Raw genomic sequence first — 16592 nt, forward strand, 5'->3', positions numbered from 1 at the left:
TTCATTCAGAGATTTGCTGAAAACTTTGGGTCAGTAAGTTTTAACTTGTCAGTAGTTGCATTTGTTTAAAAATACTCCCTGGTAGCAATAACAGAGTAGAAAGATTGCGTAAGAAATCAAATGATAGTGAAGTACTTCTGCAACAAAACCTGAATATTTTTAATACAGATGATTTTTAAGTATTTCTTGCCAAGGGATTAACTGAACCCTCTTTTCGGTATGTTTTCATCCATATCTTGTAGAAGTATGACTCACTGACCTCATTGCAGCCATTCAGTACCTGAAGGGAACCTATATCTAGGAGGGGAGTAAACACTTTGAAAGTGCTGATAATAGCAGGACAAGGGGAAATGGATTTAAGTTGAAAGAGGGTAGATCTAGGTTGGATGTTAGGGAGAAGTTATTTATTAGGAGAGTGGTGAGGTCCTGGAACAAGGTGCCCAGGGAGGTTGTGGATGCCCCGTCCTTGGAGGTGTTCAAGGCCAGGTTGGATGGGGCCCTGGGCAACCTGATGTAGTAAATGTAGAAGTTTGGTGGCCCTGCCAGGCAGGGGAGTTGGAACTTCATGATCCTTGAGGTCCCTTCCAACCCAGGTCATTCTGTGATTCTGTGAAGTATGGGAAGAAATTCAGTAAACCTGAAGATTCCCGTTCTGTTTGCAAAATAGACGTATTCAATTTTCATCCAATATAGAGTCTTTCTTTTATTGCAGAAAAGATTACTGACAACAACACTGGTAGGCTTAAAAATGCAAGTTGTCACCTCAGAACTACACTGCATAGAAGGGTTTCTGAACTAGCGATGTACCAGGTTTCAGCATCACGTTGTCTCTCCTAAGTATTTTCATACCATAAATTAAATAGAAATAAAAAAAAAAACCACGACTTTGGTTCAAGACAGAATAGGGAATATTCTCATAATAAAGGAGGAGAAACTAACTGGTAAAGCAGATCTTGGGAAGAATTACGCGCAAGCGTATTCTTGAGGATATTTCTGGATTTCTCCTACTATGGGAATTTATACAAGGAAATTTCTGAAGCTGTGTTGATACCTGCATGCGCTGCAGTTTGTACTGACACATGAACTTCACAGGAGGACAGAGTCTGAAAAGCTTCTGCTGGGCTAGAAGAGCCAAAGCAAGCTTAAGCTGGAGGGAGCAGCAGGGCAGGCCTGGTGCTGGAGGCACTGAGGGGGCAAGTTGAGAACTGCAGAGACAGAGCCGTGCATACGAGGAAACTTTCCAGATGATTTGTTTAGAGATGAGCAGTTTGCTCTAAATAATCCAGAGGGATGACGAGTCCTTTCATTAATTTTTGAAGGAAGGAATTACGGGGCAATTGATACATACAGCGACTTTTAAACATTGTGGACAGTGTTATCAGGAAGGATATGAATCCTCTTGCTCTCCACAGAGCTATTTGCAGAAGTGCTGCTATAGTTCTTCCTTTGTTTTAAAAGAACTTCTCTCAGTCACAGGTTTCTGTTTAACTTTTCCCAAGTGAAGGTGCTAATTTAAACTAAATTGTAATTGCTGCAAAAGAGAATACTCAGTGCTAATTTACCTAACAGAAACATTTCTGTTGTATGTACTGTGCTGGATAGTCTTGTATTTTGGAACCAGTGGGAAGTGTTTAGATGCTCACTCTGCTGTAACACTCACTTGATAAACCAGACTCTAAGAAAATTTGAGCACCATCTGATTACAGGCAGTCTTTTTAAAAATGATGGGGGAGATCAGGACAGTGGATATTGGAACAGTCCTGATTTAAATGCAAACTAAAAAAGCACAAAAAAAAGCCAAGAACAAAACAAAATGGGGAGAGATTTCTGTTGTTTAATACTGATGTTTAAATTTCACAAGGTTTGCTGAGTCACGTCGCATACATTGCTGCTCTTGTTTCACCATCCTACAAGCTCAATATTGGCTCAAGTTGCTGCTCTACTGGGGAGCTGCCACTCATCTACTTTCAGCACTTAAGCAGAGTTGATTGTGGTTCAATCCGTGTTCAAGCAACAGAGAGATTCTCCTTAGCCTCCCTCAGTGCCACTAACCCTCACTGGGTTAATCCCCCCATCCTGTCCATCTTGCTACTTTATGTAACAGGCCTGGTTAGAGACATCTATCACTTCTTTGGGCTGCAGAGAATGAGCTTAGATCTAAATATGTGAGCGGCTGTGAAATGTGGGCAGCTTAGTTTTTAACTTACCAAATCTTGGGTCATGTATGTTTGGAAATAGTTTAAAAATAAGTTTTCAGTCCAGAAAAGGGAAGTTTAGTATTCCAGAAACAATACCTGAAATACTGTTTCCTTTTAAAACTGGCTCTGAGGTTGTTGGTTTTCAGTGATAATGCACGAGTATATTAGTGCCCTGGTAACCTGTTGAGCTGCTGGCGGTTTGAATGCTCAGAGCTGTTGAAGAATCACTGTTTTGTTCTAATAAGCTGTGATCCTTAGTAGTGTCCTGCATTGTGATATTGCACATTAATAGCATTGATTGACTGTCAAGCGTGGGGAATTGATGAGAAAATATCCACTGTAAGAATTAAATGGTATTACTGAAGCCTGTTTCGTGCTGCTGGTTAGGGAGGTGACTAGACCCAATAGGCTGCGCTAGGAGTATTAATGCGAGCTCCAGGTTTTTTCGCATGATTAAAACAGGCCATCTGTTCTTTGTTAAATGTTTACAAAAACAGCTTTTCTCTAAAAGATTTAAAGAGATGTGGGTCTAGTAAACACACCAATATTTTTGAGCACCTTTTTCACCTTATTTCAAATAATACCCCCCCAAAATTCCGCTGCAATATCAAATAGGATTAATACCTATTTATATTTAATCTTCACTGATTTCTCTCCTGTGGAAGATTAAATTCTGTACCAACGTGCTAAATTATGGCTTTGTTATGGTTAAAAGCAGGAGGAGAAGTGATTTCTGTCAAATACACAGATTTTTTTCAGTCTTTTGGTAAAAATTCACAATGTGCATCTTTCCCTAATTTGTAAATGGAAAATGGTGTTCTTTCATCAGAAATTATGACCCTGTAACTAAAAAAATTCCTTTGCAGATCTAAGGGAGAACTATTTGAAATAATTCCCTGTGGTAGGCTTAAACTAATATTTACTAGTGAAAGCCTGTTCTTCTTCCCATTCCTCCCCTTCTAAGAAAGAGCAGACAATTGGTTTGGGGTGCAAACGCATCTCCTGAGCTGCTTCCCCTCTCCTCTGCTCACCAGACTTGTGCTGCTCCTACACAGCTTCACACTAGGGAGCAATGTGGGGTTGTCAGTAAGGGATGTGCTGTTTTAGAATATTGCTAAAGCACAGGCACAGAAAAGAGAAGTTATCCCACCCGTTTCTTTGAAAGACTGCTATGGTTTAGAAGGTCAATATAAGTGAGTTAAAAAACATGCCAAACTTGTGGAGGGAGCAGCCAGAACCAGAACCACTGTATTTTCAAGTAAAAGGAAATGTAACCAAATCATTATTAGAGATGGCTGTTTGTAGCTTTAATGTCTGGGGGGCGTGAGCAATATAAAATAAAATCATAGTGATTTAATTTGTATACTTATATACCTTCCTTGGCATGGTAAATAAAAGGTTGTGAGCACTGTGCATTTATTTCACATGTAAAGTTTGCTCATAATATAATGTAGTTTCATGAGTCTGAGAACGGCTCCTGTGGATAAATTTTTTGAGGCAGAAAGAATATGAGTTTTCATGGTGTGCGCTGAACACAGTTATGTGGAGCACTGAGTACTACAGCATGGAAACAGCTGCTGCTATGTAACCTTAGGGACGGACCTTGCCATAGAACTGCAAATGTCAGATCATAAAGGGTTGTCGTTGCTATTGTGGAACCTTGGAAAGCTCCCTACCTCATGTTCAAATTTGGCTGTGACCTTGTTGGAAGCTGTTGCTCAAACCATGCCTGGAAAGGAGACAGTGATGTTTTTTTGAGTTATATTAAAACGGTAACAAGAATTATCAAGCATATATAAAACTTCATACTGCTTTCGGTGACACAGCCCTATTACTGATGCAGGTAAAATCTTGAAAGTTTTACAGAACTAAATTTAGGCAGCACTGCTGGATTTCTTTTAGGTTTTAGTATTTGTTGGCTTGGCTGCTTTGCATCCTTCAAAAGAGGAAGAAAAAAGCTGAAACAGTTGACTGATTTTATTCTAGAAAGTGTACCACGCATAAGCTTATAGGTGGCAAACAAATAGTGTATTACCAAACAGCAAACACACGTTAAATACAAATTTTTACAAGTAATGGACAACTTAACATTTCTCATATGTTAGACATAGCAAGTGAGCAGGTATTCAAAAAGAGGACTGAGGTTTGTAGCGGACAGCTCAGTGAAGGTGGTGGTGAAACCTGGAAAACTGAGGATGCATGAGATATGAAATGAAGAGACAGACGTGTGCATTGGGAAATATAGGTTAGAAATCCTGCTCTGAAAGCCTGTTGATAACAAACGTTATTGTTGATTTGTGTGATATTCCTGTCCTCTCCAACATAAAAATAAATGTTAAGCAGTACAAGCACGTAATGGTATGAGGTACAGAGAAGACAGTTCTGTTCTATGTCACAGAAGGAACAAATCCGAGGAGACATTCAACTCAATTCAGTAAATGGACCATTTGAAAAAAGAAATCTAAAGTATATGTATTTTCTGCAGTGTATAATTGGGCTGTAGAACTCATTGGCATCACTGATACCCAATTTTATAAACTCTCCAGAATGAAGTTATCCAGGTATTACTGTGACCACAGCTTTCTAGAAGACGTGTTGATTCAGAATGCCTAATGTGAGATTGCCTTGAGGTGGAGCTGATAGATGTGGTAGTAATTAAATGGGTGCATCAGATTGGCAGTGTAGCTGAGTTTCCACTGTGACTAAGACCCTGTTTAGCTCAATGGTATCTTAATAAACAAGAGGAGGATGGGAACCTGCAAAAATCACTTCAGGTTAAGCCAAGCAGACCCATATCTTTGGTCAGCTGCTTGGGTTTTCCCTCTGTCCTGGAGTCTCCTCCAAAGCAAACCAGAATGCCCAGTTCATACCAGTCAAACTCCCAGACAGCAGAAGGGGTGCGTGTCCTCCCTTCCTTGGCAGATCTGCTCCTTCTGCTGCTCGGGTGGTTTTTGAGTGTGCAGGTATACAAAGGGCATAGTGGTTTTCTTTTTCTTTCTACTGGAAGGAAATGCTGAAAATAGTTTACAGTCTAGAAAAAATATGTATGCATTTGCTTTCTCATGCAATGATTAAGAATATTATTTTCCTAGATCTTAGGAGACAGGATTCGTAGCCATTATTTTATACTTGCTGTTCTCAAGTACCATTTGGAAGAAAAGAGAAAATGTGACAAATAACCTTACAAACAGGCTGTCCTATTCCTAGAATTAACATTCTTATTTGCTATAGACTTTTCTGCTCCAGACTTAGTGACCATGGCTAATGGAGAACTCTTACACTAAGAATTACGCTGACTTGATTTCTAGGGAAAAGTAAGAGAAACAGAGATAAAGAGGATGAGAAGATGGTCTGATCCTATATGCAGTTTTAAGAAAAGCATCACTTTGTTGTCATGCTATTACTTCTTTTTTTGTTCTTGAAAATCACCATGGTCATGAATGTATAGCAGCAAGAAGGCAGCGAGAAGAAGGTCAGAGCGTGGATATGCTGCAAAGTCAAGACAGAGCTTAGATGCTTTTTCTTTGCCGACTTGTGGATATTTGGGTAGAATAGAACTATTAAAGAGAGAACTTCAAGTGTATCCAATATGCTTAGTCTAGGCACTTTGTATAATTATGTGAAGGTTTTCCTATACTTTATGAAAGTCTAATATAAGCCTGATATACTATGTGGACTTTGAAAAATGATACTTTTGCAGTTTCACAAGTATTTAAGGTAATACTCTCTCCAATCTGTAGCAGGCTTAAGTTACAAGTAGGGAGCAGTGGTTCTTGACATGCAGTAGGAAAATAAACCGTATATTACATTTTAAAGTGACTTAAACCTGCGTGTGCTGATCAAAATACCTACTGTCACAGCATGAACCGAGGGAAATTAATGCTGTATAAATATAGCCTGTGAATGTCTTTATTTTCCTATTGCACATCTAGAATCAGACTTCAACTTTTTTTTTCTTTTTTTTTTTCTGGAGGATAAGATTGCAGTGTTACAGAATCACTTGCGACATGTTATTCTACTAACAACTGCTCTGAATGCAGAAGAGTCTGAAATAACAATTGCTGTCCTTTTGCATCTAAGAGTTGAAGAGCCTAAATGTTTTCTCTACTTCCACTTCATATAAAAGCTTGATTACAGAATAATTTTACCTTTGCTGCGTCAAGAATTTCTGGTCACTTTGCCACTGTTTTAACTGCAGAAAGCTTTGGTGTTTGTTTGTTTGTTTTACTGATTTGCTGTGCAGTATTTCAGATGTGCTACTAATGTAACCTCCTGCTTAGTATTTTCTCCCACTGTTCCCTCTTGCTCCAAAAGAGCAAAGTTTTAGAAATCAAAGTTGCAAATCTACAATTTTATTTCTGTTTGTCTCTCTCAGCATTCTCCATCGGAACCTTTTTTAGAGAAACCAGTGCCGGATATGACTCAGGTTAGTGGACCGAATACCCAGCTAGTGAAAAGTGATGATTATCTGCCATCAGTTGAGCCGCAGCCACAGCAAAAGAAAAAGAAAAAGAAAAACAATCACATCGCTGCAGAAGGTCCCAGTAAAAGTTTTGGTAAGGAAGACTTTCCTGGGGGACTTGACAGCCAGAATCTAAGCAGGAACTCAGTGGATTGCTCCCAAGAAGATAAAAAGAAAAAGAAAAAGCCCAAGGCAAAAAAAGAACCGAAGGATCCTAAAGAGCCCAAGGAAAAGAAGGAACCCAAGACCCCCAAAGTCCCTAAGACCCCTAAAGAGCCAAAGGAAAAGAAAGCAAAAAACACCACGCCAAAACCCAAGACCAGCAAAAAGACAAGGTAAGTCAGGAAACTTCTGTATGTTATGGAGAACGGTGTTTGTGGGATTTCTAGATGATCCGCACTAAATGGAGTAAGTGGAGAAGAAATCTTGTTTTGTCTTTTGTCCTCAGTCATCTGCAATATCATGCTTTTGGAGAAAACGTCAGGCACATTTCTCTTGTTTGGTTTTCCTGTTTATGGCTACGCAATTTCTCTAAACACATAGGAAAGGGAGAAGTATTTGCCATACCCAGCAATGTCAGTTTTTCTTTTCAAGGCATAAACATTTCTGGGTCTGTTAGGTTTCAAAATTAACTCATTTGCTTCTGATGCTGATCTATTCTTCCGTGTGGTTTGTGTATTAAGAGATGTTTCAACAGTAATTTAGGTTTGACCAAAATCCAGAGATGAGGGGCCTAGAGGAAAAAAAAAAGTTTGTTTTTGTCTAAATAAGGAAGTTCAGCACTTGTTGCAAGCTGTACAACACTTATTTCATACTGACACAAGCCATGGGCTAGAAGATTACTGTTTAAAAAAAGAACTGTTTTTGTATGGATATTCAGATGATTGAATATGTCCCTCACTCTAGAGGCTATACTCATTTTACTGTTTCATGCAAAGGCAGCTTTTCTAGCAGAAAGTCTCTGTAGAGAGACCAGATTCTTCAGCCCTGTTTCTCCGCTGTTTTCACTCAGCATCGTGTCCCTTTACGAGAATGGGCTTAAAGTACTACTGAGTAGTATGAGAGAACAAACTGCTGTTACACATGAGTAAATACGTCATAGATAATAACAAAGATTCTTTCCTTACCCCTCAACTCCCTAAACGCCATGATTATAAATGCTCACTTGAAAGAAAACTGAGAGGAAAAAGACATTAAAGCTCAATTTTTTTTTCATTTGTATCTAGAATTTCTTACAACTGTTCTGAATTTGTTCCAAACATCTGAATCTGTTTTTCAAGATGTGGCTAGTGTTATAAAATATAACTTCCAGATGGAAGCACAGCCAGGCTTGGTTAATCCGAATCAGTTTGCAAAATCCATTTGTATCAGGGCTTTAAAATTGCAGTTAATGAATCAGCTTTGCATATATTCTGCAAGACTGACTGTCAGTGGTTAGTTCTGATGCAGCTAAATGAGGTACAGATAGTATGAAACTACTTGCTCCTTTGGCAAGAATGAACTGTTTTTCTTGGTGGAGACAAAGTTTCCTGAAGAATTTAGAAATACTGGCTTGTAAAATCAAATGATGTGCTCCTGAACTGGCTTTGTGGACTGTTCAATAAATTACAGTTGATTACCCTATCCTATTGCACAAGTCCTATAGACTACGTTCCAGCCTGTCCTACGGATGGGTTTTATATACAGCCTAAGTCACAGCTTAGAAAAAATGCTTCAGACTGTTTCTGTCAGTGTATGTTTTTGAAACCAAAATACTGCATCAGGTAAAATAACCTTTGTGCTCCATTTCCAGATATTCATAGGTTTTTAAAGACTGAACAGGCCATGTATTAATGTATGGTATTGAGCATCTCCTAGCAATTTTTTGCACCAGGAAGTAGAAAAACATTTACTGCAGGACTGCTCAATTAGTGTACTTTTACAAGGACCTGCCTGCAATGAAGCTTTGTTTAATAAGCGACGGTTAGAAAGAGTAGCTCAGAAACATGCCTGGGTTCCTATGGCTCTGCTGGATATCAGACCTCAGAACTTGTCTGTCCTCTCCACTCAATCTTCACATCTCTTTGCACGCCTACTCTAAGTCCTGGGACACGCTGTGCAGATTAAAGGAGCAGTATTTCCTTTGATGGAACAAATCACTGCTTTCTTAGTTGTGTCTGCAGAAAGGCTTTATCTTCTTTCCCATGCAATAACTCTTGTATGTGAGCAGCTAGGAGACTACAGTCTTCTGCTATTTACTAAGCCCTGTTTTTACCTGTGAGAGAAATGTGTTTGGAGCAGCACTGAAGAACATGTGTTGTTCCTTATGCTTGCTCAAAGGTGTTGAGAAAGTTTACTTTCTCTCTTAATGGACTTGTCTTGGTGTTACCAACTGCTCTTTTGAAAACAAGGTTGTTCTCGTTTTGTCGGCTTCAGTATCAAACTTCTTCAGAGAACTCTTGATGCTGTGTTGGGATGCTGTTCTGCTTTTGTAGTGTTTTAATGCAGTGAAAGGAAATTTGCTTGCTTTGGCAGTATCACAGACCAGGGAGTCAAAGTGACAGATCATCGTATCCAATTTTTAAACAAATCAACAGCCCAAAAGATTAATCGTCTGAGCTGCAGTATTTCAGCAGTGCTCTCTACAGTAGCTGAGTAAGATTCATGCAACTTAGCATAGATTATGGTATGATTATATTATGAGTGAAATATGATGATGAAAGTTAATAATGTCTGGCATGAGTTTGCTAATAGTTACTAATAATATCGCTCAGTATTTTATACTTTAAAGCACTGAAAAGAATAGTGTAATTTTTTAAAATTATTATTATTATTTTAGATTTGTAAGTGCTGTGCAAAACCAAATGATTTTCCTTCCTGAACAAGCTAATGAGTTTAAATGAAAGAACAGAATTGTGCTCATATAAAATTCAGATAAATAAAGTCAGCCATACGCGTGTATTTATCAAAGAGTGTTATTTTTCTTTTGGATAGAGACTTGTAAGCCCCAGGTAACTTATTTGACACAGGCTGCATCTTAACCATTTTGTAATGCAGTACAGCTTATAACTTAGCCCCGTCTGTCATTTCAGTTTAAATTTTGACTAACTGTATAATCCTTTCATTAAACAAACAAGAATCGGAGAGAAACTTTGTCCTTCGTTTCTCTTTTATATTTGGTGTAAGTTGTGACAAAATGAGCAGCCTGTCTCACTGAAAAGCAGCTTCATGTGATGGACAGGTCAGATGGGAGGAACGGAAGAAGCTGATTAATTGCATGCTTGTTTGAACTGTGAGTCCTATGACATCTTAAAAAGAAAGTGAGCACTAAAATTGGAGGCTACTATGTTGTACTGTCTAGTTGGCGATTTGTTAAGAAAAATCACATTAATTTGTTGCAATGAGCCCAATCCTGCCAATGCTGAAAGCCAGAAAAAGCAATGGCTGGTTTAAAACAAACGAACAAAAAAGAACTACGAATCTTCTGTAGACAAAACTAGTAAAGATCAAAGAAAAATGCAGGTATACCTGAGATCACCAATGAAGGGTTTTCATTAAATTGCTCAGTGCAGAGTATTATGTGGCCTTTTCATGTTATTGAGCCAGCTTCAGGCACGTGCAAAGCATGCAGGTTATTTGCAGTGGTAGATAGTAGGACTACTTGCCTTTCCCTGTCTAAATTGCAAAGTCATGGCTCAGATGTCTGTTCCTCCTGGGCCTGTCCCTGGAGAAGATGTGGAGCACCTGTTTGAGAAGATCATGCTGCAGCACAGCTGATAGCTCTCCTGCTGCTTCCTGTGAAACCCTAGAGAGTGACCACCTACTAAGGTGGGAGAAGAAGGAAACAACTTGAAAGGGCCAGAAGGCAGCTTCTTGTGAGAGCTTGTCCCTTTTCCCATCTCCAAACAGTGCGCTGTTCTTTGCAGGGCTTCTCTCATCTGCTTCCTCCCCACCCTGCAGCAGGAGAAGCTCTTGTCCTTCCCACACGTGCAGCACCCGCCTGGGATGGAGGTTAGGGTGCGAGTGGGTGGACAGGCTGCTGCTAGCAGAGCACTAGCATAGCTACCTCTTTTAGAGAGAGGTGGAGACTGATTTATTTGGCGTGCAAATGAGCTATCTGTTGTGTAGGAAAGGGGATGGCTTTTGGCTGCGGAAGTGGGAATAGGCTGCTGCAAAGAGGGAGTGGTGTGAGCAGCAGGATGCAGTACCTTAGGGAGATAGGGGACAGGAAGAGAGAGGTCCCTAGGTGGTACGGGTTGTTTCCACTCCAAAGCTCAGATCATTCTGCGAAAGGCAGGAAGGGGGCTGGGCTGCCTGTGGGAAAGGACAGGAAATAATGCAAGATTTCCATGCACGTGTCCACCAAGGCAGTTCCTCTTCACACCTGTCCTCTTCTCTCTTTTTGAACTATCCCAGCTGCCAAATATTTACCTTTGTCTTCCCTGCAGACAGGCCTCGTGCGCTTCACCATTACCAAAACTCACTTTATAATGATTCAGCGGAGTGGTCAGGCTAGAGTAAACCTTCCCATTGTTGTTTTTCCTACTTCTGTCATGTGTGAAAGCATTATATAAAGGGCATTTTAATGTTAGGTAAGATAGTGAAGAAAGTCTGTCAGTCCTAACATTTTGGGAGTGTTTAAGGGTTTGTGGTTTTGTTGCTCCACAGTGGACGTACAATGTCTTTCTAATCCAGGTTCTAGTCAGGAATCTGTCATGGGATAGTGTTCCCAAATGGAAAAATAGGGATCAGTAGTGTGTCTGACTTACCTTGGATATTTAGATTACAGAAAAGGGTTAATTACTTCCTCTTAATCCTGTGAAACATCCCATGCTTTTTGGGGTGTGTTGGGGTCAGATGGTTCAGCCCTCTAAGATCCTGTTGTCTGACCTCACTCTGTAGGTGGCTGCTGACTAAGTGACACAAAGCACAGTTTGTCAGAGTTGGTGTGCTCGTTCTCAAGTTGTAATTCATGCTTTCTTCTCTGTTATCCTACTTAAGTTTTCCTCTTCAGACCTTGTTTTCCTTAATGGTGTTTTCTCATCTGACCTTCTGTGGGTTTTCTTCTCGCTGATCCCCTTTGGTCAGTATGTTGTACAGTCCTCAAGGATAAGAGGATAAAAGCAGAGAATAGTACTGGACAGCTCGGTTGTGAGACTTCTAATCTGAAATGTCTCTGCATTTTAACTATGAATAGAAGGTCTAGTTTTGGCTAACTGAAATTGTTGGTGTTTTGTGTTTTGTATGGATGCAAATAATTCCTCAGTTTCTCCCAGATTTTGAGTTCTTGTTTGGGGTTTGTAGACTTGTCTCTAGTGGGAGTTAGTTAAATCCTGTGTTCAGTTGTGTGAAAACACATATTAAATATAGTTGTCTAAATGCACCTATGATATTTTGCTGTCCGCAGTACCACATCTGTAAAGTTCTATTGATGTGCATCTCTAGCACCCTGAGACACAGGCTAATGGTAATGCTAAAAAACGCTTTCCACTTGCCTGCACATGGATGTGGATGGGTAATTCTGGCCCAGCTGAACAGCGTCCCTGAAGGCAGGAGTGTGTGCCCTGCTTGGAAGGTTAGGTGGGCCAAGTCAGCGTGGCTGGTAGGAGCAGATCCTGCCGGCCAGGTGAAACCTCACCTCACCCACAAGGACAGCGCTCTTTTTCTCTGTTTTATTTCTTCTTCACCTTCCCTACTTTTCATGACAGAAGCTGTGGCTGTGTATTTAACGTCGGCAATTCTCCCGAGTTCAGAGCTTACATTTCTCAGTGGGGCCGGGCTTTGTTCTCCCAAGTTGGCGGCTGGTGTGTGTGTGTGTGTGTGTGTGCTGTTAGCCGGCCTGTCAGGGGCGATGCGAAATGGTGTCCGGATGACTTAGCGCGCAGCTCCCTTACGAGTGTGACTCAGTCTGCCGAGGCACGACCCGTGGGTATATATAGGTCACGGAATGCTCGCGGGAAGGCGTTCAGCTCTGCCACCAGGAGCGGGGGAAGGTCTGACAGGCATTAGAAAGCAATCTTTGTCGGGGTGGATCTGCCCAAGCGCTCCAGCCTGCGGCAGGGCCTTTGTCTGGGCCGTGCCGGGCTGTGCCAGCCGAGCACTGCCGGTGTGCAGCAGGGGGGATGTCTTATCCAACCTGGGCCGCGCTATTCTGCCAGGCTTTAAGCCTGTTATTCATAGGTGCTGGTTACCCGGGGCACGGCAACTACCACTGAACTTCATTGTGCGCTTTGCTTTGATTTATGGAGGTCGCCTGCAAAAAAGCACCAGGCTGTCAGCTTGCTTCAACCCAACAGCCCTCCAACCCCGTGGCAGGCCCACCTTTGGTTTGAGTACATGTGAGAAACGTGGAAAGTTCGATCGTGGGGGTTTGTCAGGTTGTGTTTGGGTGATTTCCTTCATTTTATTTAGGGTTTTTTGGTTCATTTTTGGTTGTTTTCTTTTTGGAAGCAGCTCGGCCGTGATTTCATAAAAGGGGAATATACACACACACATTTAAAAAAAAAAAAAAGCAAGCAGAACCAACAACAACAAAAAAAAAAAATAAAAGGGAAAAAAAAAAAGCCAACCCCAAAAACCCGCGGCCGCGCAGGTGTCGGAGCGTTGGGCGCTGATTGAGAGAAGCAGATGGCTGCAGTCGGTGGCCGCCAGCCAGCGGAGCAGGTGCTGGTCACGTGGATGCGGGTTGCCAGGGCGATGCGAGCGCTCTCGGCGCGCAGATGAAAGGCCGGGGGCCCCGCTTCAGCTGTAGCATTGTGTAATTTGTGGCAGTTAGAGCGGAAATAAACGCTGGAAATGGAGCCGCGTAGCAGGGGAGACTCCCGGCCATGTGCGGCCTACGCTGGGCGGCCGCGGGAGGCAGGAGCTGTGGGCTGTGCTTTGCGCTGACGGCAACGCTCCGGGCGGCGGTGTCAAACTTATCCCTTCCCACTCCATCCCCCCTTTATTTTTGGGTAGAAAACTCACATTTTGAGGTGTTTCCTTCTTAAAAGGAAACCTTCAGCACCCTGTAATTGCACTGTAGTAAGAATTTCTTTTCGAAATTCCCATTTTTATGTTTACTCTTCTATTGAACAGTGTCCACTCTTCTATTGACAGTGTCCATTGAAACACTGTCACCCCCTCCCCACCCCCATATATGCACACAAATACATAGACATATAAAACTATATTAAGAAACTTCAAATTACCACTCCAGAGTGTGCCTCTGGTTGACCAATGTGTGGGGGAAACAAACTGCAGAGCGTGTCCAGGATGTGGAAGTGATACAGGAGGGGATGAGAAGCTGCATTGTAGTGTCTGAAATAATGTTTGGGGCTGGCACTTCCCGGTCACCAGGTAGTAGTGCACAACTGTACACCAGCAGCTTTTCTTTCAACATGTCAGCAACTCTGCAAGCAGCAGCTGTCAGGGCAGTGCTGGGCCTGAAGGGACTGCAGAAACCCACCCAGCCTCTGGAACTGAATGTGCTGGTGATGTTTAACTTCCAGCATCGCTTCTTATCCTTTGCTATCTAAACGTTGTGTCTCTGTTGCTGGAGATCACCTCACTGCTTGTTTTGGTGGCAATGTGTTAGAAGCTGGGCTGTGATATGGGCATCCGGAGCTTCTTAAGGTTGTGGTGTGGTCAGAAAGATGTAGTCCCAGCTCCTCTGGTGGTGAATGATTTCACAAAGGGTGACAGGAATGGACTCTAAACCTCTCCTTGTCAGCGGTGGATGTAGCTTGCAGATGCTGAGATATCAGTTTGTTGTTTGTTTTTTCCCCCTCACCAGAGAAAGATAGAAAACCTGTGTTAAGGTGACCAGTCCAGGTACCTGCAGCTGATGGCAATGAGGCTTATCAGACAAGTGCCTTGAACCCTCTGTGTACACCTCACTCTGTTGCTACACGCAGCCTTCACATGCCCCACATCCTCATGCACGCCTTGAGGGTTGGCACTAAATCTCATGTGCTGTTCCACTGCTTGGAACTACAGGCTGAAGTGCAGAATTCTTGCCATTAGTGATGGTACCGCTTCCCCCGGCTCAGCTTGCCTAGTTGATGTGGGGAATAGCAAAAAAAAGTGCAAGTGTAACCCTGTTTGTATCCATGTGTGTCAGTGCTGTTTTCAGAAGGTGCAGGTTTTCGACAGAGCAACCCTTCTTTACCTTCTCATCTCTTGTTTCTTGTTGAAGACATTGTCGCTAAGATACTGAAGGAAGGGCGATTCCTTATTCTGCTGTTAAGGAGAGGGAAAAATACAGCTGTAGCCCCTGCATCATTGGGTTTTACAGTTATATTTAAATACTTTAATAAGGCAAGGCGGCAGTTGACAATAATAAAGTCACTGAAAATAAATATCTCACTGATTAACTGTTCTGTTAAGCGCTTTTAACTTACTTTTTAATACAACTATTGATTGAAAATACCTTTGTTCTAGTAACAAGAAAACAGATTCAGAAACTAGTGCTGCGAAGAAAAAGGTTAACAAGGGAAAGGAAGGTTCTGAAAACTCAGATTTGGATAAAACCCCACCACCTTCGCCTCATCCTGAAGATGAAGATGATGCAGGAGTTCAGGTAATACATCTCTCAAGTTCAAACTTAGACTTTGGCAATTGAGTTGCATGAAATGATAGTTCTCTCACTCTGTGTAGTGGAGATATGTAAGTATTAAGTGTGTTGATTAGAATGACATACCAAGAAGGTGAAACCTGGAAGTTGCTGTGGTGAATATTTTACTGAAACAAGTGTCGTTCTTCATGATTTTGCTTTACAGTCTTGTTATCCTTAGATGTATGCACGGCACTGCTGAGCTTTCATATGTTTCCTCCCATTACTACTTGCAGTTAGGACACTTCACTTTCTGATCACTCAACTCTACGTGGCATTATGAGGTTTTTCTTATGAGCATCTTGTTTCTTCTTGGCGTCGGCTTTAGAAGCCTTCTGAAATCAAGCATAAAACGTGACAGAGCAGGATGAGGGAAATTTGCATGTCGGAGGCTTGTAACTGTACCACTTTAATGTATGACAGGCCTTTCTTCAGAACTGCCAGCTATCAGCTCGTTTTTCTTCAGCACTGCTCACCTATTAATATATCTCTAAATTTCCTTTAACATAAAGAAAATCTGGCACAGGAGTGAGTGCATATGAGAATTATTGTGTGTCCTGCTGCTTATCGTATTAAAAAGTGGCCAGCTCCTGGCTTCCTTCTGCTGGCAGTGCTCAGAGCGGGCATTAGAAATAATCATTCCCTTATTAAAGGATATAAGCAAATTGTGATGGAGGAAGTATGACACTCCTAAATTGTCATGCTGATATTACTGAAGTCTATTGCATTTGACTATTGTGTGTCAGCTCGCATATCTTGCTTCTGGTTATCAGAGCTGTTGAACTCAGTGATCAGTAGTCAAATTAGCCTGGTAAGAATGTTGGCAAAGAGTGATATCCTAACACATACACAATTTATGCTTTTTAAATTTAATGTATTTGTGTTAATTTTGCTTTCTTAATACTTTTTTTTCTTCACATACTGCATATTTTGCCAAGTCCATGCATCTTCATATAAACTTAAGGAAGGTTTATATAGAGGGCTGTGTCTGTATATACTGGGACATCTAGGATTAATGAACTCGTTATGCTGACATTCATATGCAGTTGGCTAAAACTCCATGGTACCGATTCACCTAAAAAGGTCTTGTAATGCAGGAAATGATGCATTGCTCTCTTTAGAGACACTTAATTTTGTGTTATCGTACAGATTTTTTTGCATTGTGTTATCAAGCCTTCTCACATATAGATTAACTAAAGAGTAAAGGATAATCTAATGCCAGTAAACGTATGCACAGTTTCTGACAATGCATAATATTTGCAAAGCCTCTTGTGGATATCAGAAGAAATGGGAAGTTAACCAAGCTGATAAACATCAGAGGGATGTCTACCATTACGTTTTAGGCTTCCTTTCCATTAGA

At 41.3% G+C, this 16592-nt stretch overlaps 1 protein-coding gene across 1 annotated transcript in view; it reads left to right on the forward strand.

The window, feature by feature from the left end:
• CHD7 (chromodomain helicase DNA binding protein 7) overlaps positions 1-16592 on the forward strand; it is a 122105-nt gene that overhangs the window by 58213 nt on the left and 47300 nt on the right. The window contains exons 4-5 of the mRNA XM_032442738.1: positions 6574-6995; positions 15061-15199. Coding sequence (XP_032298629.1) covers positions 6574-6995; positions 15061-15199 — 561 coding nt within the window. The remainder of the gene's footprint in view (positions 1-6573; positions 6996-15060; positions 15200-16592) is intronic.

This window comes from Coturnix japonica, chromosome 2 (genome assembly GCF_001577835.2).
Source record: "Coturnix japonica isolate 7356 chromosome 2, Coturnix japonica 2.1, whole genome shotgun sequence".
NCBI classification, from domain to species: domain Eukaryota; kingdom Metazoa; phylum Chordata; class Aves; order Galliformes; family Phasianidae; genus Coturnix; species Coturnix japonica.